General features: G+C 47.1%; 2 protein-coding genes across 4 annotated transcripts in view; one reads left to right on the forward strand and one right to left on the reverse strand.

Moving 5' to 3' along the window:
* Positions 1-828: 828 nt before the first annotated feature.
* fhip2a (FHF complex subunit HOOK interacting protein 2) lies at positions 829-12,316 on the reverse strand. Its single transcript, XM_079363335.1, has 17 exons — positions 11,986-12,316; positions 10,233-10,311; positions 8,932-9,101; positions 8,619-8,723; positions 8,394-8,516; positions 8,032-8,256; positions 7,746-7,942; positions 7,551-7,665; positions 7,327-7,403; positions 6,815-7,007; positions 6,416-6,579; positions 5,704-5,850; positions 5,464-5,554; positions 4,675-4,818; positions 3,748-3,888; positions 3,384-3,487; positions 829-2,978 (listed from the first exon to the last, which is right to left on the reverse strand). Exons 1-17 carry the CDS (start codon positions 12,028-12,030, stop codon positions 2,867-2,869), a joined length of 2,232 nt encoding a protein of 743 aa, XP_079219461.1. The 5' UTR covers positions 12,031-12,316; the 3' UTR covers positions 829-2,866.
* An 8,118-nt stretch (positions 12,317-20,434) lies between these two features.
* Positions 20,435-27,711, forward strand: part of ablim1a (actin binding LIM protein 1a) — a 37,895-nt gene continuing 30,618 nt past the window's right edge. The window contains exon 1 of one of the 3 annotated variants that reach the window (XM_079363322.1): positions 20,435-20,699. In XM_079363322.1, coding sequence (XP_079219448.1) covers positions 20,465-20,699 — 235 coding nt within the window. In that variant the 5' untranslated portion in view covers positions 20,435-20,464. The remainder of the gene's footprint in view (positions 20,700-27,711) is intronic. The other 2 variants (XR_013780760.1, XM_079363321.1) reach the window with 2 other exon arrangements.

Raw genomic sequence — 27,711 nt, forward strand, 5'->3', positions numbered from 1 at the left:
TCATCATCATCACCACGCAGACGGACTGAGAGCCTTCCTCTGCACCACAGTGCCTCTTCTCCATGTTCACTGCAAGACGAGGGAGACGCTCACATCACCTGTGTGGAGGCTGCAGAGAGCGCGTGCGTGACGGGCCTCCAGTCCAAAGACAATCTTAACAGACTGAAAGACGCGCGCGCGCGACCACGCCGTCCACTTCGCGTCTGTGACGTCAGCTCGTCCTGCATGAGGAGAAGGACAGGCTGCAGACGTTCAGTACCTCCCCGTGTTATTATCTGAAGCTTTTAAAGGGGACAATGAACAATTTGTGCTTTTCACCTTGTTGGGAAAAAAAACGGTTATTTTGTGTATTTTTGTTTTTTGTTGTACAGACTTTTTGTAATAAAAAAAAAAGATAAAAGAATGAGCACACCCCCGTCTGAAGACTGCTGTTTTTTTTTAATCAGCGGAGGGAGTTAAAGGAAACCATGTTCCCTGTAATGAAACACAAACAGAGCTGAAATGAGGACGGCTAATTGAGATCCTGTTTTCTCTGTGAGGCCGGAGGAGCGCGCATGCGCACAAACCGATGGACATGAAGAGAAGAACACAGAACAGTGATTGGTCCAAGCTGACGGGGAAAACCCGTCAGTTGGCATCAGATATTTGACGACTCAGAGTTGTGTATGTCTTTATAAAATATGACACACATCCTTATTAACTAACTGTTCATGAGTGCATGTAAACCAGGAAGTAGCTCTCTATTGCCACTGTACACACATTATCTACACACGTGCAGATGAGCTGCAGAGAGAGGAGTTTAAAAATAGAAACTTCTGGAACATCTGAGAATTTTTAGTCTTTTTTGGTTTATGAAACATTTTGGAAAAAACAAACAAAAAAAAGCTTTTTTTTTTTGTACATTTACATCATAAACAAGAATGAAAAAAGACAATGTGCAAATCTGAATGCATGCAGGCAGTTGCATAATGTAGTTCAGGTGCTGATGGAGCCGGATGACTCGAGGCGTCAGTCAGTCAGTCGTGAACATCATCGACCTCACAGTGGGGGACAGGTAATACTGCAGGTAAACGCACAGCAGCTCAGAGGAAGTCATGACGACGTCAGAGGCGTCCGCGGTGACGACGGCGCCGCACAGCTCGATCTCTAACGCAGCGCACGAATCTTTCTGTTCACAAATAAATCGTTACGGGTCAAACAGACGACTTGTTTTCGCTCCAGGGATGAAATAAAGATTTGAAACCTTTCACCATGTTCACGGCGGCCATTTTCCTCTGATGTCAGAGGTCGCTTTGTTGTCTTATGTTGTCAGAAGCTTCAACTCGTGTTTTCCAAATCGTGGAGTTATCGTCGCCATCGCCACGATGGACTGAAGAGACGATCATAGAGAGGAATCAAAGAGACCTGCAGCCACATTCAAAGTTTTTACATCACCAGATCCGACGGCGAGTCAAAACAGCGAATCATTCAGCGACTGTCAGCGAGTTGAATCCTCGTGAGCTGCTTCAAACTAAACAAACGTTTTAGGATTCACAGATTCATTTTCTGTAAATCCAAAACACAGCAGAGTGAACGCCCTCATTCCACTTTAAAGTCGGTCTGAACGATGCTGGATGACTCTGATCTGGTCCCGCTGCGTCCCGGCATGAGCAGCACGGCGCCCGCCGAGTGCATCCTCTGAAGACGACGACATTGAAGCTTCACGCCGAAAGCGATGTTCATCGGAAAAAGTCCCGACGTGTGGATAAAGTGACTTTTTCTACTTTAAACGACTGAAGTGTTTCATCTCGTGACCTTCATCGGGGTCTTCCTCGTGAACGCCACGGGCTGAAACGCCTCCGTCTAACACGACGACCGCTCGCTCTCCGTGAACTGTGATGGTTGTTGAAGTCGTCAGCTGCTCATAAAGTGACTTGTCGAAGGCGCCTGTCACGTGAAGCCACTTGATCCTCGGCTTCCTCCTCTCGACAGAATAAAACACATCGCAGAGAATTAGAAACGTTTAAAAACGATTAAACACACACACATTGTTTGGATTAAATAAACCCGGTGTGTGTGAGAAATGCAACACTGGGCGTGGAGTTAAAAAGTCTTGAAAGCGTCAATGAAACGAAGCGACACAGTGCACTTCCTGTTTGATACACAGGAAGTGATGTCAGGTGAAATCTTTGGGTGATTAAAGACGAACTGAAGAGAAACTAATAAAGTGACGGACGTCCTTCTTAATGTGACGCCAGTTAAAAAAGGCAACCTGAAAGCAAATAAATAAGAAGACATATAGGCGTATAAAATCTGAGCGCAGCATCGTAAATACTGCCCCTCAACATGAATGTAACTACAGGTGTATGAGGAGGTCAAAGGTCAGAAGGTAGTGAGCCTCTTGTCTTCAAACAGACGGCGATTCAAGATTAAAATGTTTCGACAGGAAACAGTCTGTAACTGAAAGGTGTGAATCCACACTAAGGCAATGACTTTTACAAATGGCCGACGACGGGACAGAAAATAAATACACAAAACATCGTTTTGTCCTCGACAGACTGGTGACAGGATGTCGTCTTGCGGCGGACGAGGAGGAGGGACGGCGAGGGAGGAGAGGGAGAGTCAGCGGCTGAAAGAGTCCGGTGACCGTCTCTCTGCTCCTCCTCCTCGGGCTGGGCAGTGTCTGCGCTCCCATCAAACACACGCTGCAGACTTTTCATGGAGCAGCCCCCGGAGGCCGGAGGAGGCGGAGCCACGAATCCATCCACGTTGGCTGTATGGGTCGGGGATGAGCAGTTTTGGTGTGAAGTTTTTTTTTTGTGTTTTTTTTCCCGACCCCGTGCCACCGTTTCCCACCCTGACTCGAGATGGACCACCAGCAGGAGGGTCACGGCGAGGACGAGGCTGCCGCGTGGTATTTGACGAAGGCGATGGCTGCCAGCTCTTTGCAGAACTCCTCGAGCACGATCACGCCCTCCAGGAGAGTCATGTGGTCGATACTGCAGGAGGAGCAGACACAGGAGGTGAGACAAGCGTTAAAATAATACAAAGATGTCTGACGATGGCGAGTATCACGATGAAGGCGATTAAACTGGCTTTAGATCTAAAAGGTCGGAAGTCTTCTTGGGTGCACAAGTATCGTGCATGTGTGGGAAACTGAAGTTTGAATGTATGATGTTCTCTTTTTTAAAGATCTCTCTTTTCTTTTTTTCATTTCGCGTTTCCTCGGAGAGATCCGTGCCTCCGTATTCGACCTCGTCGTTGTTCGGTTTCTGCAAACACTCACTTCCTGTTTCTGGTTTCTTTAACATGCGTGACTAAAAGCTCTTCATGTCAGAGCATCGCCTGGCAGCTTACCCGTTACATGACAGAAACACGCACAGAAAGGTGGGACAGTTACGTACGTGATGCCCTCCGGCTCCAGGCCCAGTAATCTCTTCCTCACCAGCAGCAGTTTGGGAGTAAAGTCCGGGATTCGCTGGATCCTCAACATGAGATCTCCAACGACCTGAACGACACAGAAGAACACAAAGTGATGAGTAACACACAAACACACTCAGCACTCCTGAAGTATGACTGCTCTGATTGGAGACGGAAGATCCAGAATCCAGTAAGACTTTTAAAGGGGTCTCCGTCTCTCAGCCTCAAGTACCTACAGCCCGCGACTCGCCCAGAGAGGTCTCGATGTTTCCCAGCACAGCTTACATCACTCGATGAGCGTATGTATCAAACATACTCAAAAACTGTGAGTATAATCTGGACTCTTACCCTGACGATGACCGAGAACAGAGACCTGCAGCCGGGGGCCAGGTTGATGTAGGGGTCCAGCAGGTACTCGTGCAGGTGTGGGTGTGGTAACAGGGACAGCTTGGACAGCACGGCCGTCACCTGCAGGTTCACATCGTAGGGCTGCAGACAGAGAAGAGGATCAGATGAGGAAACTACACAAAGATGGAGAACAGAGACCTGCAGCCGGGCCGCAGAGACCTGCAGCCGGGCCTCAGAGACCTGCAGCCGGGCCTCAGAGACCTGCAGCCGGGCGTCAGAGACCTGCAGCCGGGCCTCAGAGACCTGCAGCCGGGCCTCAGAGACCTGCAGCCGGGCGTCAGAGACCTGCAGCCGGGCCGCAGAGACCTGCAGCCGGGCCTCAGAGACCTGCAGCCGGGCGGCAGAGACCTGCAGCCGGGCCTCAGAGACCTGCAGCCGGGCCTCAAAGACCTGCAGCCGGGCCGCAGAGACCTGCAGCCGGGCGTCAGAGACCTGCGGCGACCTGAACGGGCGTCAGAGACCTGCGGCCGGGCCTCAGAGACCTGAAGCCGGGCCTCAAGAGACCTTCAGCTGGGCGTCAGAGACCTGCAGCCGGGCCTCAGAGACCTGTATCCGGGCCGCAGAGACCTGCAGCCGGGCCTCAGAGACTTGTATCCGGGCCGCAGAGACCTGCAGCCGGGCGTCAGAGACCTGCAGCCGGGCCTCAGAGACCTGCAGCTGGGCGTCAGAGACCTGCAGCCGGGCGTCAGAGACCTGCAGCCGGACCGCAGAGACCTGCAGCCGGGCCTCAGAGACCTGCAGCCGGGCCGCAGAGACCTGCAGCAGGGCTTCAAAGACCTTCACTCTTTAACCATCTCAGTCACGTGCTCGACCTAAATAACGCAGTTATTTCTGTAAATTGTTGAAGAGCTGTTTTGTGACGCTGACCTGATCGAGGATGCGACCCATCCTGTCGAAGAGGACCTTGAGGAAGTGTCCCTCAAAGAACGGGATGTCCAGGTTACACTTCTCGAACGGCTTCGGATTCCCCCTCCAGTCCCACCGCTGACAGACGCCGCAGTAATCCCTGAACTGAGGGGTGAAACGTGTGTTCAATAACAATCTGATTCACTGAGGAGTGAAAGAGAGCAGAGAAGCACGAGACCCTTCCTGAGTCCCAACAGCATCTGGTAAATATTTACTTCTCTGCTCTGTGTTTCCACAAGTAACATTAAAACATCTGGTGCTTTTATTTTGAAAGTGGACAACCTACTTAGGTGCTTTAATTTTGAAGGTGGACAACTTGAAGTGTGGTGCTTTTATTTTGAAGGCGGACAAAATGAAGTGTGGCGCTTTTAGTTTGAAAGTGGACACAATTAAGTCGGTCAAGGTCAGCTGTAGGTCATCTACATTTACAGATTTACCTAAAAATAAAATCTGTACAGGAAGCATCATTGAGTTTGTGCTCCCTAACCACTTCCTGTTTCTGTGCTTAAAGTTTATTTCATCACTTTCCATCTACAGGAAGGACCTTACTTTCTTTCAAAATAAAAGCACCCATGAAATAAACTCTCAGTTTAAGATGATAAAAACATTGAAAATAAAAGCCTTTCAAGTTTTTCTTTGAACATACTGTGTGTGTGAAATTATGTATGAGTTTTAAACATGAATATGATTATTCACGATTAACTATTAAAGCTTAATATTTTAATTCTTGTACCTGTAAATGATTCGTACCTGTCTGTGTGCGTCCCTGAGGTAGGTGTCGTAGCCCGTCCCTTCGACCTGATATGAAGACTTCGCCTCATCAGGAACCAAACACAGAAAACTGCAGACAGAGAATGTACACGTTACCGTTCTCATTTTAAAGATGAGAGCGTTGCACCTTCAAAATAAAATAATCTATTAAAGAAAACAGCTGATCACGTGTTAAATCGAACGCTGCGTGTACTATAGTGCAGAGTGCAGACGGCGTACCTGTTGACGATCTTGTGCACCTCCGTCTTCCCGTCAGACTTTGAGTGATCGGGACTCTGAGGAGGAGACGAGCTGAGCCAATCAGAACCGGACAGCCTGCTGTCAGGAGAGACGTCGTCACCGAACAGAGGATCCTCCTCGAGGTCTCTGCAGAGAGAACACACATCGTCAAATCCTTCGTTTTTGACCCGACTCCGGCGGGTGCTACTAGCTCCTCCCCTGACCTCGTACTTCTGGTATCAAGTGTTTGGTCGGTATAAATGTGTTTTTATTGGGAGCTCTTCCACTCGATAACGTAGGAAGCGTGTGAATATGTCAATAGCTCTCATTCAACACGCCCGCTATAAACGGCATCTTAATGACGTCTGAACACGTCATTTGACGTCTGAGCGGCACGCCGTGTGAAGCGTTAGGTCCGCCGCTCGCCGTACACGAGGGTTCATTTATTTTGCTGTGATCAATGAACTCATCTCGCAGGCGTCAGAGCCGTGCGGAAACATCTGCTGCTCTTTAAAGCCTTCAGGGACGGATATGGATGTACATGCATTGTTTGTAAAGAACGCCACGACTGAAACACAACAACATGCAGAAGTTTGGATGAATGTGTTGCACATCCGATAAACACAGCCTTCACTTTATTCAATCTGATGTGTGCATGTGTGTGATTTTTTAATGCAGGCGATTTTTCCAGGCGGCTCAAGGAGGTCCTTACACGGCGTCATGGGGCTGCCCGTTCTCCAGGGGCTCCCGCTCCTCCTGCGGTTTGTTCTCCAGGTAGTTCCTCTCCTCGAGGCCGCGCAGCACCAGGCTGTGGAGGATGTGCTGGTTGGGCTTCTGGATGAGCTGCTCGAACAGCCGCAGAGTCATGATGCTGATCTGAGGACACACGGGAGGAGGCAGAGGGAACGGATGATTCATCCCTCGTTCATGCGAGGACAACGTGCTCCGTCAAACACTTATTAACATTCATGTGCGGACGGTAAATGATGTGATTCACTGAAGGGCGAGCGGACAGAAGGCCTGAATACATCCGCTCAGCAGACGGACAGGATTGTAAATGCTCGCTGATTTGAGAGATGCTAAATAAGAAGAGTGAGGTGATGATATTCACCTCGTCTGACAGGTGGTCACAGTGCTCGATGAGTCTGTGCCTGAGAGGATTCTGAGCGACGGTTGCTGCCGTCTCCGGCTCTCTCTCCTCTCCCAGCAGGAAGTAAACCATCTCCTGCAGCAGAGCCTCCGACGTCACCTGTCTGATGATCCGGTTCAGCAGCGCCGTGGAGGTCAGGATGCCCACCTCGGACCTGCAGGCGCCCAAAAACAGAACACGAGTTTTACGGAGCAGGAGGGCGGTCTCTCGTCTGAGATCATTTCAGACCCTGTTTTCTCAAAACCTCTTTGATAAAAGAAGAACGAGGCATTTAAAAAAAAGACTTAAAATCTTTTTGTTATTAAACGAAAAGACTCTCTACACATCGCACTGATTGATCCTTTATTATTTGGTACCGATAAATGATTCCGTATCGACACTTTAGACGTCCATATGAAGCCATCCTGACATTTAACGGCCCAAGAAACGACTAAGATCTCCTTAAAAGGACTGATGGATGATTCTGGACTTACGTCTGCATTAGCTGAGGCTCCATGACAGACACAAAGAATCGCTCTCTCACTGCCTTCGCCATCACAGCAGCTGCTGACTGAAGACAAAAACAAAAGAGTCCTTCAGCCTCCTGTGGCTTTCACATGCAAAAACAACTTGTTTGGAGAGTAGTTCTTTTGTCGCGTTCAAATGGCACGACAGCATGATTCATTACAACAACAGCGAGTGAGTCAGCATGAAAGACCTTCTGAGCCTCTTTGATGAGCTGGTCGCAGTAATCGAGCCAGGACAGAAAGGAGATGAGAGCTCGCTTCCCCGTGAAGATAGCAGCGTCCTCCTTCAGGTTATACACATCCAGGCTGAAGGAGAGAGAGAGATATTAAAGATCTGACAGGAGGTTTTATAAGGGCTGTGAAGTCGAGTTAAATCACACATTTACCCCCAGTTAACCGACTCCACGGTCTCGATGTCCAGCGGGTCCATGGACTGAGGCAGAGCTTTATAGAAGGAGACCAGCCTGTCAGTCAGAAGGTCACAGAGCTCCGTGTTTTCAATCAAACACTTGGCGGCTGCAGGCTCCGGTAAACTGACCAGCAGCATCAGGCCCTCGCACGCCTTCACCACGATCCTCCCATCCTGAGCCGGGCAGGGGGGGGGGGGACAGACAACACGTCAACAACGTGACATCACCTACAGCAATCCAACCTTAACGTGGGATAACTCACAGGGCTCTTAGTGAGGTTGAGCAGGGAGGAGACGAGGTTGTAGTTGTTGTTGTTGTTGTTGGTGGTGGTCGGACTGGAGGTGGCGGCGGCGGCGGCAGCTGCAGCAGCCTGCGGCTCCTCAGCCCGCTCCTCTGATGGAGACTGACCAGTGTCTGGAGCCAACACGCTCTCCTTCCCCACCTCCCTTCCTCCAGGACTCCTCGTCTCGGGTCGCTTCGACTTGTTCTGCAACATCACAGGAAGGAAAGACTCTCTGAACCGTGTGCCTAAAATAGCACTCTTACTTTGCGTGTCTTCATTTATTTATAGATGAGATATTTCTGAACCTTTTTTTTACTCCCCTGATTTCAATTCAAGCTCACCTCAAGGAAGAAGTTGACGAGGTACGGGTCCTGCTTCAGCTTGGCGCAGACGATACAAAGAAACTGAATCTCTTCGTTTTCTGTCGGAGCAGCCAGCACCTCCCCGCACAGACGGATCAGTTTCTAAACGTGGACAGCCACAGAGAAGAAAAAAGGGTCAAAATAAGTCCCGACGCCTGACGGCGACGAGAGCGTCACCGACGCACTGAGCGCTTCACTTCTCACCTGTACAGGTCTGTGGACGTTGATGTGGGGCAGCAGAGGCTGGCGAATGTGTGCAAGCAGCTTTGTGTAAAAGGTTAGCACCTGCTGCTTCATCCCCGGAGGACACTGATGGGAAAACACAAACAGGAGATGTTAGAAGTGCTGATTCACTGATTGGACGATTAATTGTGCAGCCATACGATCATCAGCTTTGTATCTGTTATCGTCCTGCTGGTGACCTATTGCTGAACTTATTCTCAACCTTGTCCTAACATGCGTTCATATTTCCCCGGAGGTCGGCGACATGCAGCGGCTGCATCACAGACTGACTTACGTCGGCCTTGCCCAGTGTGTAGAGCGTCTCCAGGATCTTGTGGTGCAGGAGGTACTCCATGCAGGGTCCGGTCTCTCCGGACTCCCGCTCCGCTTCCTCCTGGGTCAGGATGTCCAGCATCTGTTCCAGGTGAGATGGGATGTTCGTGTCTGTGACCGGAGCTTTGTCATCTAACGGGAGGAAACACAGACGTGTTAAAGGAACGGAAAGAGAGAGAAGACTCTCTGCGTTTTATGTCACCACTTCTCCTTCCCAAGACTTTTCTGCTTACACGCCGAACTTCAGCTGCCACACACGCATTAATAATGCACCATATTCACATCAGTCCAGCGGCTTTAAGAACATCGCTGTCAGCAAGGTGAATCACTCCTCGTGATTTGTTTTGTGCATTGCAGAAGAGCAAAACAGTCAAAGTGACCCAGGAGACCGAACGCTACCTCGAGCTCATCGGGGAAGAATTGCTGCAGAGATTTTAAACAAAAGTCTGAAATGATGTCACAAGTCTACAAAAACACACTGATTAAGTAACCATGACAACGACCTCAGCTTCATGCAAAAACAAAAGCTGCACCAGTTCTTGGAGCCGACGCCGAGTGGGAACGTCTCAGCTCGAACTCGGGACAAGTAGAACCTGCTCAGATCCCCGCAGGCCAACACGAGGAAAGCTCCCTCTCTTAATCTCCGTTTTTCTAACTCCACAGCGAACTCTAGCCGCACGACATTCCCAGAATTCTTCACATTTATGCTTCTTCAGTCGGCTGTTCTTCCTCCCCTCACACACTACCTGGATTGTTTTTTTTCAAACATTTAGAAGAAGATAAACCTAATTAATCCTGAGAGGGGAAATTTGATTTTACTCTCTTGTATTACTCCCACACACACACACACACACACACACGTGGGAAGGGGTTCAGTATCTTGCTCAAGGGCACATCAACCTCTCCAGCATCAAATTTCTAGATTTGGTCCCAACCCAAGTCCCTAGCGACTGAGCTCCCCGAAGTCTGTTGTCGAGTGTCGAGCCGCTGATTCATTCGTTTATCTACTGACACAAAAACATGTCACCTCTTGTTCCTTTCACCTATAAAATCTTTCCACCTGCTTCTCCTGACTCTGGAGGTGGTCGGTTTATTTACACTGATAATGAAAACACGTGTTTGATAAGAGGCGGCGTCTGTAAATATCTTCATGTTCTTAAACTCAAATGTGTGCTTAAAATCTTCTGTGTGAAGGCAACCTGCGGAGCACTCACTCCACGTCTGCAGACCACACGTTTGCTCCTTCCTGAAGATGCGTCTCACCTGAAGTCTCGATGTAGTAATGCGTGATGGCCTTCCAGTGGTAGACAAAGTCTTCCTGCAGGGGCAGCGAGGGAGCGAGCTGGAGGAAGAAAATACAAACGCATCAATGAATATGTTCAAACAGAATCAACCAGCGCAGCATGTCGACGTCTCTCGAGCAGAACTCAGGCTGTTGTCTGTTTTAATCCTCGATATAGATACAGTCCAAATCAAACACTGCCTGTATTTGTTTCATTCGACACCCAACAGACAAACTATCCCAATGTCTAAAAACATCGGCAACACGTCGTGTGAAGATGGTTTGGTACGATCTCAACAGTGTGCAGGAGGACGGATTCACGCTTTGTGTGTGAACTTAATGTCGTTTCTAAAGTTTCTGTGTTTCAAGTCGAAAAACAACAGACTATTGTTTGGAAACACGTCCAAATACATCCAAACTTGAATTTCCCTCGGGATCAATAAAGTATCTATCTATCTATCTATCAATATTAAAAAAAGTATCGGACATCTGGGCAAGCTCAGTTCAGACAGAGACTGTTTCTGGAACTTCCTCTTGTGTTTTCTTAATGTCAGCGCAGTGCGTAGTCAGAGGTTAAAACGTTTAATACTGAAAACTGTAAACTCTTAAAGTTTCATTCACATGAACAACCTGTATCACAGAGTAAGAAGTCAAACAGCTGATATAATCTCTCAGCAGTGGCAGCCTCGTTTCTTCACATACAAGAGGCACAGATTAGAAGGCACAGGTGTCAAAATCTCAGGATTTAGCTGCGGGGGAAATGTTTCAGCCGGGATAAGATCACGCTGTAGCGATGCTAGACTTCATCAGGTTGTTGATCGGCTACACTTCTCCTCAAAAACACCAAATCAATCAGGCGCTCCCCTCCGTCCCTGGGATGATGGGGGGTCCCTTGGTCTGGTCTTCTCCTGAGCTCTACGTCTTGGAGAAGATCTGGTGATAGTGTTGACATCCTCTGTGTCATCTTGAACTGCATGCTGAGGCGTTCAGGGACATCCCAATTATCATTTAAACCAACATGGACACTTGATCCTTTCCTTTCTTCAGATGGCACCTTGACTTGTGTTGTTATTGTTTCTGTGTGTGTGTGTGTGTGTGTGTGTGTGTGTGTGTGTGTATTTCTGCATTATAAATATAAAAGGCCAGTCTATACATTCCTTTAAGGACTTAATATTCCCCCTTCAGTCACCTGCTGATGTTTGAGAGTCTGTTAGAAACACCTGGACGGTTTCAGGTCACCAGCTGTTAGAGCTAGCTGGTTAGCTGACGCGTCTGTTAATGCTAAGCTAACGGTTACATGCTCACTGATTGCGTCTGTAACGTTGCCGCTCACACAGTTGCGCAACATCCATCGAGGCAGTGCAATCATTTCGACACAACACTTCGACTACTGTTTGGAAAAAAACGAGAGCTCGCTCATCGCTGCGACGTTAGCTTAGCTTCTCCTAGCATTAACAGCTAACTCTACCTCACCTTACCAAGACACCTGTCATAACAACGCTCGCGCAGACAATAACAGCGAGGTCCTGTTCGTGTCCTTACTTGGTTGTGTAAAAGAAACAAACACAAACATAAACTCCTCACGCCAACAAACAAACAAACACAGAATGCTAATTAGCTCGCTAGTTAGCATTGTAATGCTAATGCTGACGTTGTATTGGTGACGTGAGGACGACCTGCGGCCTCTCTTTGGCTAAACAAACACACAAAGACGGGGCAGATTGAACCACTCACCGCTTCCACAGCGTGCTGCAGGATGGACGTGAATTTGGAGAACATTTTGTTCTTGGACTGGACGATTTTCTCCCGAGAAGACCGAGAGAACTCCTCTATCTTCTTCTTCCGGTTGCTGCCGCCGCGATCCAGATTGGAGGTTTCATAAACAACTGACCCTTGAAACGAAAAAGAAGAAGGACCAATAAAACCCGGAGCTCGACTTCGCAGCCACACTGTAAACAAGGCTGGCTGCAGGTTCAGGTAACGAGTCCTCTCAGCGGACACGGTGGCACTTCCTTCGCCAAACGCTGCTGCTGCTACTGCTCTGTTCCACCAGGGGGCGCCAGAGAACTCCAAACGGATTTAAGCTGCATTCACGTGTTAAAGCAGGGGTGTCCAATGCTGCTGCACGGGGGTCATTTACGGCCCTTGAGGGGATTTTTTTTTGCGGGCCCCCCCCCCCCCGACCTCAATCGAAGAATCAGAAGATTTTGGCCCGTGGCCTCAGATGTTGTTATTTTAGCGAGGGCTAAAAGATATTCATAAAATAGAAAATGTTCAGTAACTGTTGTTTAACCATTTAATAACTTGAGCTAAATACAGAAAGCGTTTACAAAACAATTAACCCGTTACAGTTTTGATTCTGAGAAAAACAAATTTAAAAAAGACAGATAAAGGAGAATTTACGAAATGAGCGATTTTAACACAACAATGAAATGATGAAAAAGTAAGTCGCCATGTGCATTGATATATCAAATCAAATTGTGGACAGGATAATCGTCATCGTGAGACCAGCGAGGATGCAATCCGACTAAAATTAAAGCCAATGGAACAAAAATGGTGCTAAAGCTTTTAAAAGCATTTTTTTCTGCCTTCATGTTGAGTTGAAGTTTTAACTGAGCATGTGCAGTATGAGTGTCATTGCTGTTAAGCGCTCCCAATCTCTCCCTACATGTTGACTAGATCAAAAACTTTGCTCCAGTAGGCCTAATGAAACATAATTTTCCTTTTTTTCCGAAAAAAAAGGCATGAAAGTATTATATAGTGACGCTTTATCAGCCTCAACGATGAACTCAGGAAGCTGGAGCCTCCGAGGAGCACGTGAATGCATCATTATAATTACTGAAAACGATCAATGCATACCAATGAAGACAGGCAGCAACCGACAGCTACATGCAGAGAGCTGATGGTCGATACATTTTTTCTTTTTCTTTTTTTCAGTTTGGTAGCAGCAATCATTAAATTCTTTTGAAACATAAAACAGAGTATTGGAATCAGATCAATAAGCAATATGTGCTCTATGGCAAAGGGTCGCAAATCGATCGATTATTTTCATTAATCAATCAAATGTGTTTTTTATTCTCTGATATTATCCTTTATCAAAATGTCTGTGTTAAAGGATAAAGCTTAATCCACGCCACGAAGAGACTATTAAGTCTTTCCATTTAAAGTAGCAGGATTCATGGATAAATAAAGATGAAAAACAGCAACCGCTGGTCTCGAGTGTCGGTCAACTTTCTGATTTAGCTCAAGCAGCGCGTGCAGAACAGCAGAGTCATCCCAGACACAAAGTGGGTTATCCGTTTAACGTGGAGGTGATCCGACAAAAGCTCCACGGAGAGGGGGATTCCACGAAGGATTTTTTTTACATCTCCACAATTCAGTGACATTCAGTTGAAATGTGGACATAAAGTTGTTTAAATCAGGAGGATGCTGTCTGTGCAGGACACGCCCTGTCGCTGAAAGTGCTCTCTCCATCGCGATCAGTCTGCTCGCCTCTACCTAATCGCAGGCTGAATGTTTCCCTGCGTTTAATCCGCCAAATGGCAAGCTGAAAACTTCAGGTTCACATAACATCAGGCTGCCTTTTCCTCCGAGTCAGAGCTGCAGCGGATCTCTGCAAAGAAAGGAAAGAGAGGCTCTACCTACCGGGCATGTCTGCTGCTAGAGGTGAGTGTCTTTTGCCGCAGAAGGCTTCATAACAGACCACAGAGACGGAAAAGTGTCTGAGTTTAAGCGAGGAGGAGGAGTGCAAGTTGAAAGAGGGATAAGATGATGAAGAGAGCTTCGTTTCCGTCGTGTTTCTGGAGGATCAGGCGGTGATCATGACGCGGAGTGTAAGTAGGTTACCCCGGTGGGTGCATGGCTGAGAGTACAGCTGCTGGTGCTGCAGCCCGACACACACTAGGCTACAACTTATTCTGTGTGCAGACATGAATCTATCTCACTTTAAAAAAACAAAACCCAGATGTCCTAATAATCCTCCTCTGATTGCTCTCTATTTCTTAAGTTGGTGTTATCTTTAATCAGGAGTGATGCAAACACCCTCTTTGTTGCACAAATCAAGGCTCTGTATAGGACTGATGTGCTTCCTATACCTTCCTGATTTTTTTTTTTTTGATTGAGCAGTTTAACATGTGTTTCAGTCCAGTTGTCCTTGGATCCAGATTTAAAGCTTCCACTGCTGCAGCCTCACACACACACATAATAACTTCTGTTCATATCAACACTGCTTTGAAAACAAATCCCTTTCCAACATATCATGGGACACTGAACCTTCACTGATCACTGTTTATATTTCCATCTGTCGTCATCTTTATTAGTGCATGTGTTAAAGTTTCTGCACACGCCTTAAGTGTTGCAATTGAAGGCTCTGAGGAGGACTGCTGTGCCTCCTTTGCTGCTTCGGATAAACCTGAGCAGTTCACTGTTTCTCTCACATACTCATCTGGTGGCTTGGCACAAGGACAATGTTTTCATTTCAGGATTTTTTTTTCTCTTGGAAGAAGTGAATGTCTCAGTAAGAATCCCTGAATGTGAGAAACGCATTTGAGCTGGGTTGGTCTTCTTCTTGTTGGCTCATCGTCCGTTCACACAACATATTTCATCCTTGTTACTTACCGGTTAAATGAAAATGGTGCATGTGGAGCTTGTTGCCATCAGGTGTTGTCCTCCTGGATGCTGCAGCAGGGCATTCGTTGTCTGAGAGTTCAGCTCAGTGCTGGGCAACAAGTTTCAATTTGAATTAATATTTTGGTTCGAGATTATTATGAAAACAAGATGATGAAGATTCAGCGGTTCATGTTCGGCTTGTCATGTGTGACAAATGATTCAAAATGTTTCTTGTTATATTTTGGCCACCAAAGTTCATCAAGCCCTCCAAAAACACTTTCAGGTTCAGAATTTTAAAGAGTGTTGATCTACAGATGTTGTATATGTGATGCAGATGTTACTTATGTAATGCTGATGTTGTGCAGGTGATGCAGATGTTACTCATGTTGTACAGATGTTGCACTTGTTAATATCATGTCAAAGTATAAAAATCTGGTTTTGATGACTGCTCCACCTGTCAGCCTGATTGATTACGAGCCGGATGTGGAGAAAATGAAACTGTACTTGTGTTTGTAATAAAAGGTTTGATCCTGTTATCAGATATGACATCATCATCATCATCATCATCATCATCATCATCATCGGCTTTAAAAGTCAGTTGAGGCTGTATGTGTCACTCCCCTCTGTGGTAAGATGGCTTTGAACTCAACATCATTGATGCGTCCTGCTGTAGCTGAGCTCCATGTTGCTGCTGCTGCTGGAGATCAATGCAGCTCCGAGTCCACCACCTGATTGCCCCCCCCCCCCCCCCCTGTGGTCCACAGACCTGATTAGCTCGTTTAAAGTCTCATGCAATCAGTCAATCATTATTCATGAGAAGGAACTAGACCTCTTTGAGTTGCCATGGAGACCAAACCGTACTGGCGCCTGTGACTGGCATTGCCACGGTTCGCTCTCTGTTTTGTAGATTATTGATGATTATTGTTTCACTATATGTGATCTTAGCAGCCCAGATGACAAATGGAAGTGTCCTGGCTTTACTAACCTATGATCGGGACTCTTTATTTCGTATCAAAGAGTCATTGGAGGACATGTTTCATGCCTGGTGACCGTTACAAACGGGCATTTCTGCCTCCGTTCGGGGTCGATCCCGACTCACAGGACTGCTTGATGCTGTATCGGGTGCCGGGAAGGACCCGCAGGAGATCCAGGAGATCCAGAAGAAGAGGCTCTCGGTCCGGTATCCAAGTGAGGCGAGGGTGTGCTGCGGCTGCCGGGGGCTCCGTCGTCTTTGGCTGCCGGGACCACGCTCGGTTCCTGCGCCGGATTCCTCTCCTCGATATGTGCGCCAGCGTGTCCTCGCTGCCGCCTGCCCGCGCTTCAACAACTGTCCTGGACCCTTCACAGTGCTGGAGCCATGGTCAGGGGTTTTCATCGCCATCGCCTACTTCCGTGTTTATGCCGGCTTTTCCAGCGTGGACCAGCTGGAGCTCACGTGACCGCTGGATGTGCCTTCGTCCAGTCCCGCTCCGCAACACGGACACTACCTCCGAGACGTCAATCCACGTTGGCCTATTGGATACTCGTTCAATGTGACTCCGACACTTTCAAGAGTCAACTGGGGACGTTTTTATTTGTCCAGGCTTTTGGTTGGTCTCTTTTAGGGCTGCTATGGTCTCTGTACTGTCTGTTTGTTGCTTGTGATGATTTAAACCCTGTTTGTGAAGCACTTTGTGGCCCCTGCCTGTGAAAAGTGCTATATAAATAAATTTTACTTTTTTACTTACTCTTTCTGGGTTACATGAACACAGGTAAATCATTTAGCACCCGAACCTAATTATCATCACAGATAAATCAGAGACACAAACACAGCCTTTAATAGGTCAATTACATGCTGACAGACATTTTCATGGGCTGAGGTGATTCATTGGCTGTGCAGATCATGACATGCATAACATCTTATATATTTAAAGTGGACTTGCAGTATTTTTTTGGGATATTCAGAGTTTTTGTGAATTTTTAGAGAATCTGCACTCATGTCATAATATTTTGGATGGTTAGAATTTTTTTTAGAATTATTTTTGCCACATTCAAAGTTTCCATTAATTAATTAATTGATGAGTTTATAGACAAAATTAAAAGGCCCCAATTTCAAAGGAGTAATTTGTAACTCTGACACCTAGTGTTTTAAATGGGTACTGCAGTCCAAATTCAAAACATCCTTTAATACGTTTTCATTCATTTTCATGATCAGCTGTGTGGATCTGCTGCTTTTCCTTTATCAAAGGTCAAGTAAACTTCAATGGACTGACAGTGAGCTCATGAGCGCCGTCCGGCCCTTGCCACCAGTGGTCATCAGCCATTACTGTCCTTACTCAGCTCACCTTATAATACACCCTGGCTTTAGATTTCCTGTCCTGTTTTTTTTTTTCTGTCACTATCTCTGTGACATGTTTTTCTTTGAGATTTAATCTGAATGCCACCTTTATCTCAGGGTGTTGAAAAAGCTCATGCTGTGTGTTATTGTTGTGTTTGAAAGTTCAACTGTATGTGAAGCCTTGTGCAGATAAACCATCCGCTCCATAAAGAACTTCAATGTTTTTGTACCAGGCTGTTTATTTTAACATTGAGCTCTATGGGGACTAACTCACTGTCGGAGACAGACTCTAGTGGACACTGGTGGAACTGCAGAGTTACAGGAAGGCTTTGTGCTGTGTTTAAGGTCAAACTCCTCCATCTTTGTGAAATGACCTTAAACCTCCCAGCGTGAGTCTCTTTCTCCTGATCTCTATAATTCTTGCCGTAGTTTGCTGCTCTGCTTGCGTTGCTTTGCGTCTGTTTATGCTGACTGTTCATATGTGGCTGAATTTATTGTTCATCTTGGTCCATTTAATCCTGTTATTTGTGCTACGCTGCAGAATCTTCGAGCAGCATGTTGAGCTGCAGAGCTCTCGTGTGTGGGCCTGCGTTGTTCGCTCGTTCTGTTGCATATTTTTTCATGTCATATTTAATATCAGGCTTTTTTTTGGATCTTTCTGACTGTAGGCGTTGCAGGAAATCTGAGTTTGTTTATTGTAGGTTGTTCTTGACATTTTGGACTCAATCTCAGCAACATGAATCAGAGAGGGTTAAACGTTGATGTTCAGGTCAATCAGTCATGAGTGTAACCTTCATCCAGTCTCATTTGAAACAGACTTAAAGCGTCTTAACTTTTGTCGGTGAATTTCTGGTGCGTCTCCAGCCTGCCCTGCTGTGAGCTCCTCCTTCGCCCCGCCCCTTTTCTTTAGCTCCTCCTGCACAGCGTACCTGTTACACTGCAGAGTAATCTAAATGATCAATGGTGGGTGAAAGGAGGCTCATCCTGCAGCAGTCTGATCTGCTGCCTCCTCTCTATCCAACCACTGGAGAGGGCTGCTCATGCTCCAGCAGCTCGACCCTCTGCATCAGCACTTTTCCCTGTCACTGTGTGTGTGTGTGTGTGTGTGTGTGTCTGTGTGAATATGAGGGCGGGTGTGCGCGCGCATGCATGTGTCCTGGCCAAAGCCTGAATAATAGATGAGCAGGGAAAGGAGTAAGAGCTCTGTTGGACGGGACGGTGTGTGTGGGAGTGTGTAGAGATGGAGGAGAGGAGCCCAACGTGGAGGGAGCCTGGCTACGATGGGCTGTGCAACTACGCCCAAAAAATCACCTCCTGCTTCGGACTGGATGGTAAGACAGAGGAGGGGAGATGGGGAGGAGGGGGGTGTGTTTCTTCTGCTGTGGAGCGGTACGCAGAGACGATGCAGGCAGGGGAAGTGTCGTTGTGTGTCGATGGGGATTCTAAGTGCGCAGGGACAGATCTCCTGTTTTCAGAGGCATGACTGTGTCGGCTTGTGGGTGTGTGTCACAGCGAGCACAGAGTGGATGACAACTGGAGGGCAGTGCCACACTGCAGCAGAATAGCACGTCCTTAGTCAGTCTCAGGTCCATGTGTGTGTGTGTGTGTGTGTGTGTGTGTGAAAGTGTGTGTTCTCCTGATTTAACCTCATTATGGCACTCTGGTGTAAAAACTCCAGCATCTCTGGAGCTGGGTTTTTAAGCGAGCCAGAATTGAGTCTAATGGGATCCTGAATCGATGTACGTAAATAGTGGATATCACGGCCAGCAGCTCCAGCCAATCGTGTGTCTGTATCCTCTCGGACAAAGAGAAAGATCATTAAATTTGAAGCGCAGGCCGAGCCGGAAATGTCCCTACTTAAAGGAGGTTTTATGCTTTGTCATCTCCGCTGTGCTCTTCATCAAGCCTGCGTACCTCACTGACCTATTTCATTTAGCGAGTGAGAGTACAAAGCTGTGATTTGCCTTCTCTGTTTGATGGATATTACATGTCGTGGATTGTTTTTATCCTCATTATTCTGTGTATCTCTCTGTCAGAGACATCCCAGACTTTGCAGCATTGTTTTTTTTTTATGGTTTCACATTATTATAACACATCAGAGCTCTGTGGGCTTATCTTGTTTTTGTATTTTATATCAGGCTCATTTTCCAAAAAGAATGAGTTCATCTTTGACCCCAGGAAACATTCTGTTAATAACAGGAGAGCAGGATGTTGGTAACATGGATTTGGCTTGCACAAAAAAAAAAAAAAAAACAAGGAAACATTTGGAAAGCCTCTGTCCAGAGAAGCATTTGTCCCATTAGCTGATTTGAAGATTAAAAAGTCGGAACATGCCTTCTTACAAAGTACATCTTCTCAAATCCTAAACCCCGTGATTTTATGTTGGAGAGCCACGGCTGGTTTTGCTGATGAAGTTGCAGCCTCTCTTACTGCGAAGGATCCTTCTGATGATTCATGTGTGTTTGTGCATTGTTGGCGGCGGCGGCGGCGGCGGCGTTGACCTTGCTGCTTGCTAACCTTGTAAAGGACTGGCAGCCTCCCAAAGCAATCTCCCCTGAAAGTGTTACTTGGATGATGACGGTGATGCTGCATCCCGACATGCATCTGTTTGCTCTCGCTGTGCATGAAGCAACTTTAAGGCAAAAACATGATGAAATCTGAAACGTCTCAGTGAGGATGTCGTTCGTTTTCTTACTTTGATCACGCTGAACACAAGCTGCATGCTTTTTGAAAGCACTCAGAGCGTCTCAGTTTCTGTGGTTGGATGACAGAAGGGGGAGTATTGATTGAGTTGCCGCTGACTCCCATCGGGTGAAGAGACTCCGAGTGTACCCTAACCTGGAACTATCTAACCCCACCCAGAAGATAATCTTGGGCTCCACGTCAGCTCTAAGCTGCTTAAGGCACCAGGCTTGTTGGACTGAAGACTCTCGTAGTGTAAGCTCCTTTCGCTGCTTCTCACTCAGCTCTACCTGCAGCAGAGCGCTTCATCATATACCTGCTGCCTGCTGTTTGGCACCGCCACCTCAAGCTGGATTTCAGCGCTCCACTTCCTACATCCAGGGCAGATCTGAAGTGACAGGTGAAGGGAACCTGACGGGAGGAGGCCTCTCTGGATCTTGCCATGATTTGGTGACGAGCTCTTCTTCTTTTGTTTGTGTCTCTGTGAACGCTCAGTGGTCTCCATGTCCAAAGCTGAGGAGTTCTTAGAGGGGGTTTGAGCCAGACGCTGCCTACGTGCGGTGCTTCTCCGTCCTCTGTGGGACAGTTAAACGGGAGCAGGGCACCATGCCTAACCTGCCCAACCTCAACAGCCTGGGGAAGCTGTGCAGCTCCAGCCGCAGCCACAGCGTGGACCGTGTCCGGGTGAAGAGAAAGAGCTCGGTGAAGCGGATGTCCATCATCGAGGACGGGCATGTGGCTGAGGTCCTTTACCTCATTCCTAAACAGTACATGGAGCAGATGCCTGACCTCAACCCCAACGACTATTACCTGAGTGAGAGGCTGAACGATGTTGCTACAGGTAGGAAACAGGAGAAGAGGCTTCGAAAGCAGCTCTCACAGCTCTCCATCCTGCCTGTAGTTGTAACCAGCAGTTAACTTAAGCAATGACAGATATGTTCCTTTTATTTGCATTGTTTCTGATCCCTGTGGGAAAAAATATACTTTTCTTCTGCAGGACTTTAACACAAGTGTTTGTTCTACTGCAGGAAAAATGAAATTGATTTGTATTTTTTCTTTCAACCTTCTGAGTCCTCCACTCCTCCCCTGCATCAGTTGTTTGTTTTGAAGTCGTGGTCTGACGCCGTTTGGCTGCTCTGCTCCGTGTTTGTTGGCTTGTCGGCCTCTTAAAGTGAATTGATTGGTTTCTCCAAACAGATTACTTAAATGTAATTGGATGTTTGTGTGTGATTCCTTCCACTTCTGACCTCTGCGTAGGTGAGAGCGCTCCTCTGCGCCAGTTACACAACCAGACCTCTCAGACGCTTTCTGCAAATGTTGGAGAATTCAGGAAATTAATCACCATCCTGACCGTAGTTATATAAAGCAGAAATAACCCGTATGTAAGGACAGACCTGCTGCATTTATCCAGGCAGCAGTACATGAAGTGACATGATGGCTTACATCAGGATTACAACATGGGCATGAGGACAAATGGAGATTTCCAGACCTTATGTATTCCCTGACTGGCTGCCAGACCCAGTCGTAAACTCATCATGCTCGGCTCTTAATTGTTTTCAGATCCTGCAGACTGAAGCAGCTCTTTCTTCCTGGGCTCTGATTTTGACTGATGGTTCAGCGTGTGTGTCTCCGCAGGCTGACCCCGGAGAGCAAAGATCATGCAGGGCGAGGTTTATTTTAGACATTTTATTTCTTCACTGACAGCTGGAATCAAGCCGGCAGTGACAGGCGATGGATGTGCATTATTTCACAGGCGTGCTTTTGAATAAGAGTGACACTCGCTCTGCTTCCACAGTGATGTTAGCCAGGGGTCAGAGAGTGATGGATAAAGAGTCAAAGGAAGGGGAAAATAAATCAGTACACAAGATTCCTGTGGATTGTGGATTGAAATCTGTGGTTTTTCACTTTTGTTAAATTCTTGGACTTCTTGCAGAAAGACAAACTTTGAATGATTCCAGTGGAAACATACGTCTGGGTGTTTTTGTAGCCACAGCAAAGGAATGTTGATGAGGCTTGGGTCAAATCCACTTCCTGGTTGCTTTCTGAAGAGACAGAGAAACAGGTCTGTCTGCTGTGAGAGAGTCGACGGCTTCACCCTGGTTATGTTTTAAATCTGCCATGCTATGTGTCTGTAGGATTTGTAAAAATCTGCAAATCGCTGTCCCGTGTGCATGGAGTTTGGAACTGACAGTGTGTGTGTGTGTGTGTGTGTGTGTGTGTGTGTGTGTGGGGGGGGGGGGTCCTAATTTTAATCCCTGGGATAAATGTGGAGAATATCCTCACTCTGCTGCTGCTGCTGTTTACGCTAAATGTGACCTCCTGTATTAAAGTGTCAGACCGGCTTCGCTGCTCGATGCGTGAGTGTGTAACTGTAAATAAAGGCTTCATGCTAACACCGCTAACTTGTGCACTGATGAGGGCTGTGCAGTGTGTAGTTTCTGAGCAGGTTGTTAATGGAGAGTCTGACATGGATCATCCACAGGTGAGCCAAATACAGCCCAAACCTTTCATCCATGGATAATAGGCTTTACTCATCAGGCGTTTTCTCTGTGGGCCTCGTGTTGCATGAGAGTCCAGCAGACCCTTCACAGGCGATTAAGAGAGGCAGCGTGATAAAAGCTCCATTACAGAGTTATTAGACGACACAAAGAAAGGACGTCCTCGTGCAGCTCAACGAGCTACAACACACATTTGTCTTGCACAACAGCTAGCTCCAGCAGAGCAGTTTGAAAGGGAGGCACTCTGGGAGGCTGACTTTTCATTATCAAACTAAAGACTTTCAATTCTGTTGCTGCAGATTCAGCCTGTCAGCATGCAGGACAAAGATTCTTAAAAAAAAATGAAGTCCTGTGCTGCAGTCACCTTTTCAAATAACTCATTGTGTTGCTTTTTGTTTTAATCGATTATATTTATTGTCCTTTGGACTTTGACTTCTGTCTCCTACCAAGGTGACTTAATCCAACCTGATTCGTAAGATTTTGCTCCTCGTCAACTGCACACATCTGTCAGACCACCACAACAACCACAATCTACACATCTGTCAGACCACCACAGCAGCCACAATCTACACATCTGTCAGACCACCGAATAATCTGAATAATCTCTTAGTCTTTTCCTCGGTTGTTCTGCCCCTCTGCAGTAGTCCAGGCCTGGTCTTGGAATAAGGAAGTAAGCGACAGCCAAGGTGACGTCAATCGTGCTGAAGTGGAGCGTCCACTTACAGTCTGAAAAATGTTGACGAGAGATTAATTTAGATTTTCATTATTTAGAGAATCAACCAAGATAACTGGTGGGTTCTGGTTTGGTCGAACTACGAGAATAGCAGGAGGTTTAGAAAACAGGAAACACTAAAAACTCATCTTGGGAATATCAGAATAAGAGAGAAACAAAGAGACAAAATAAAACATGAAATCATGAAAGTCAAAGGCTTTAAATAGATCATTTTGTTTTCTCTCTCGGTCTCTCTCTCTCTCCCTCCCTCTCTCTCTCTTTCTCTCTCTCTCTCTCTCGGTCTCTCTCTCTTTCTCTCTCTCTCTCTCTCGGTCTCTCTCTCTCTCTCTCCCTCTCTCTCTCTCTCTCTCTCTCTCTCTCTCTCTCTCCCTCCCTCTCTCGTATCCTCAGTCATCATAAACCCATTAGGTCTCTCTGCCTCTATCATAAACAGGGTGGAGTTCAGGCTGCAGAAATGTTTTCTTCTCCTGCTTGTCTCTGCTGCCCGATGAGGAGAAAACACCCGGGATGGAGGATGCAGGTTTTCAAGGATCCAGCAGGTGGCACAGTTGAAACTGCAGAAGATAAATGTATATAGAGAATCCCCAACTAGCTGCAGTAAGTGTAAATGATCAGCTTTGACTCTGATTGGACACATAGAAAACCATCTTTAAAATTGTCGTTATCAAACAAAACCATCGTCATCATTATGATCTATCGAGACCATCATCACCTGAAGCTGTGCGGTGCAAATCGATGGAACCGGGCAATCGAGGCCACTTGAACTTTAAATGTTAGCTGGTGATCAATCATGCCACCCAGGTTTGAGGCAGACTTAGTGGGCGTGAGTTTGGTTGTATATTGACTGAAGACAGGAAAGCAAGGAAAGAAGGAAAAGTGCAGAAGACATAAATGAGTTCATGATGACTTCAGAGTCGACTGAACCTGCGTCATGCACCAAAAAGAACAAAGCAGTAAATCCCATACTGAGCCTCTCCTCTTTGGTTGGAAACCCCCCCGTCCCCCCCCCGTGATGAATTTTTCATGTTGCAAATGTTTTTTTAATTCGCCCCTAGCAGGCGTGGCCCGAGCGTATTCTGCAACATTCCTGCAATCTGGAAATGAAGCCCTTGTTTGTCTGAAGGTCGGCGGTCAATCCTTCACGTGGTCGTTTTAACTGGACTGTGATATAAGAGCTGCTCACGCAGCTTAGCCAGGAGGGTGCTCTCCCGTGATCTCTATAATTGGATTTCAGAGGATCCACTGAAGATATTAATACTGAGCTCATGTAGGAGCTCACCTTGCCCCCCCCCCCCCCGCCCCCCCTTCATGCAGTACATGACCAGCAGGAAGCGTGAGATGATGCAGAGAGTTTACGTATTCAAACTTCCCAGTAGTGATTAGCTAATGATCAGTTTGCTAGCGTTCATTTGATCAAGTTTGATAAATTATCAATCATTAAGGAAACATTCTGCCTAACGTGAGTCATTCATTTTTTATTTTAGTGAAATTATTCTTTTTGCCGCCTGTTACTGACAACAGGAGTATTTTTACCAACCTGATTTGACTGTTTCATTATTTTCAGAAACTTTACGTTTGAGAATATTTTCTAAAAACTGTCAAACAGTAATTTGATGTCAAACTGCTGCCAGCAGGCACGCTGCTGCACTGAATGGAGCGATCGGCGTCCGCCTGCTGACCTGTCAGGAGGATGAAGCTCTTTGTTCAGGTGTGAGTTACACCTGAACAGTTTTAAAGGGTTAATCCAAAAAAAAAAAAAAAATCTCTTTGTCGAATTTTCTATGACAGTAAGGGAAGTCACTGATGTACATTTAGGATATTTTGAGGCATTCTTTATTCCTCCCCTTGACTCACATTTTATCTTCACATGTATGTGCTGTGTGCAGCGTGTGGTTTGTGTGGCCTGCATGTTTCCGTGGTGATGTGTTGGGATGAGGGGTTTGGTCTGGTCACACAGCAGCAGCAGCCACCTGGATGCTGCAATGAGGAGGCGGCTGACACAACAGAGGGGAGGAGAGAGAGAAGGAGGGGGAGGAGAGAGAGAAGGAGGGGGAGGAGAGAGAGAAGGAGGGGAGGAGAGAGAGAAGGAGGGGAGGAGAGAGAGAAGGAGGGGAGGAGAGAGAGAAGGAGGGGGAGGAGTGGGTAGAGTAGGAGGAGAGGGATGGGAGGAAAACAGACGGTCGGGAGGCAAACCCCACGCTGTAGTGGAGGCGCCTGCACCCCTCTCTCTCTCTCTCTCTCTCTCTCTCTCTCCTTAAGCTCCTCTCAGTCTCGACTCTAAAAAGGAACTAGCAGCTTCTCTGCTCCTGCTGATCGATCCCCAGAGTTTTTTTTTTTTACTGGTGCAGATTTACCTGGAGTCCAATGGTCATGGTCAAAGAAAAAGGTATTCCAGCGGCTGCTTTCTGTGTGTGTGTGTGTGTGTGTGTCTATGGGTGTGTGTGTGTGTGTCTGTCTGTCTGTGTGTGTGTGTGTGTGTGTGTGTGTGTGTGTGTGTGTCTGTGTGTTTGCAGGTCTGTAGACGTGATCAGTGTCATTTCTGGGCTTTGTGTAGCTTGTCGTGCTGCTGTCATCTGCAGCGTGTGTCCAGATGTTTCTCTCTGTTTGAACATTATTCTTCGCTCATGATTTGATGATTATGAGGCGTGTAGAAGTGTTCGGTGGTCACGATAACATCATCTTCCTTTATGTCGGTGTGTTTTGTGTCTGCTGCGAGAAGCCTTACTAATGACACCGCGTGATTGTGCATCTTCAACATCTTGTCTTCTTGTAAAGGTTAGAAGGTGCTACGCCCTGCTCTCCAGCAGCTGATGCTTGGCTTGGACTCTGCTGTATTTGGCAGCGTCAGTCTTTATGTTAATGTGTGCAGGAGCAGCTGTCATGTTGTGTCGAGGCTGAGAACTGCGTTCACGTTATTTAAAACGTGCAGATTATTCGGGGTCAACGCCGAGTTTCTCCGCAGGTTGGACGTGAAGGTAAAATGTAGAGAGAAAGTGGAGCACTGTGGTGAAGAGATCCACACTGCGCAGAGCGAAGGACCTGCACTCCCTCCCTCTCTCTCTCTCTCTCGCTCGCTCGCTCTGTCTGCAGCCGTTGCCATGGTGACCATCTAAAAGGTACCACTCCATTGTTGTCAGCTGTGGCCTCATTCATAATGTCCCGTTAAATTAAAAAAAAAAAAAAAAAGAAGCTGAGTGTAAGCGAAGGTCGTCCTGCGTTTGTGTGGGATGGATCAGGAACTCGAAACGTCCTCGTTCAGTTTGAAGAGACCGGTGTGGTCGTGAAGTTGACTGTTGTTTGTCAGTATGACTCACAGCCAGCAGATGCATGAGCCCTTTTCTATAATCAAACGTGTTTGAGGTGAAATATGGAAACAGTTTTGTTCCTTTTCATTTTTCTTCATGTAGAATGAAGACGGACGTGTTTTGCATTTGCTCTAAATCCAACCCTGCTGTGCACATTAAAGTAATCAGGGCTTAATTAAAGGGATCAATCACTGTAACAAGTCAATCATTAATCCTATGAGTCTCCTGTTAGGGCCTTAACTTAAGCAGATTGATATATTACTCCTGTTTGTGTTCCAGCTGAAGCTTCCAGCTCGTGCAGTTTGTGTCCAAGTGTGGGCATGTGATATTTTTAAGATCAGTCTGAAAATATTTCTACCATCTAAGAAAACATGTTTACAGATATTTCTTGGACGGAGCCGAGTGTGTAGGTGTGTTTGTGTATCTGACAGCGCTGTGCAGGCTGGAGGCGGCGTCCGGCTCTGCAGGCTCTTCTCTTCATGTGGACTCGATCGGCCACAATGAAACAGCACGCCCGGCCATCGAGTCCCCGCTCCGTGTGCTGGCACAAGACTCGTAACCTCAGGCCGCCACATGTTCAACTCCCACAATCCCTCTGAAAGTTTCCGTGGAATCTATCCAACCGCCTCGCCTGCCCGCTCAAGGATTTGTTTTTGGCAGGAGGGTTTCGGAGGTTGTGTTCTTCCAAACAGAAGCTGGTGGAGAGTCACATTCTGACCTGAGACGTCTTGGTGTATCCTCCAGAGATCTGGCCCTGCAGCCTGTCAGAGGCCAGGTGGGCTGCGTGCTTTCACAGCTGAACACACCCTGAACCATACTGTACGCTCAGAGTGATGAATCATTATAAAGACATTGCAGCGTAAGCGCTTGTCTGTGTGCAGGCGGTTGTCCTATTTCCAAAGCCAAGAATACCTCTGAAACAGTTTGTGATGCATCTGGACCGTGTGTACACTCGGCACTTACATCTTTTTTTTACCTTTAACTACACGTGCTTTTCAGATTTGTGCACACTTGAACAGCTGGATGATTAATTCATGTTCTTTCTCTTTCTTGCGTTGTCTGAGTTAAACCGCGTCATCACATGGACGTCTGCAGCAGCTCTCTGCGTCCACACGCTGCTCAAACGTTTCCCTCTGCCACGAGAGCGTGATGTTATGAACCTATGGATCTGCGAGCCGTGATTTTGCAGAGTGCTGCAGACGACTGCAGTGGAGCTTCATCTGTGAAGCCTGCCAGTGTCCGTCCCGCCCCCCCCCCCCCCCCGCGCCGAAAGAGCAGCTAAAGCCTTTCACAGACATCAGTGCATCACACACTCGT

This window comes from Symphodus melops (genome assembly GCF_947650265.1).
Source record: "Symphodus melops genome assembly, chromosome: 15".
NCBI lineage: Eukaryota > Metazoa > Chordata > Actinopteri > Labriformes > Labridae > Symphodus > Symphodus melops.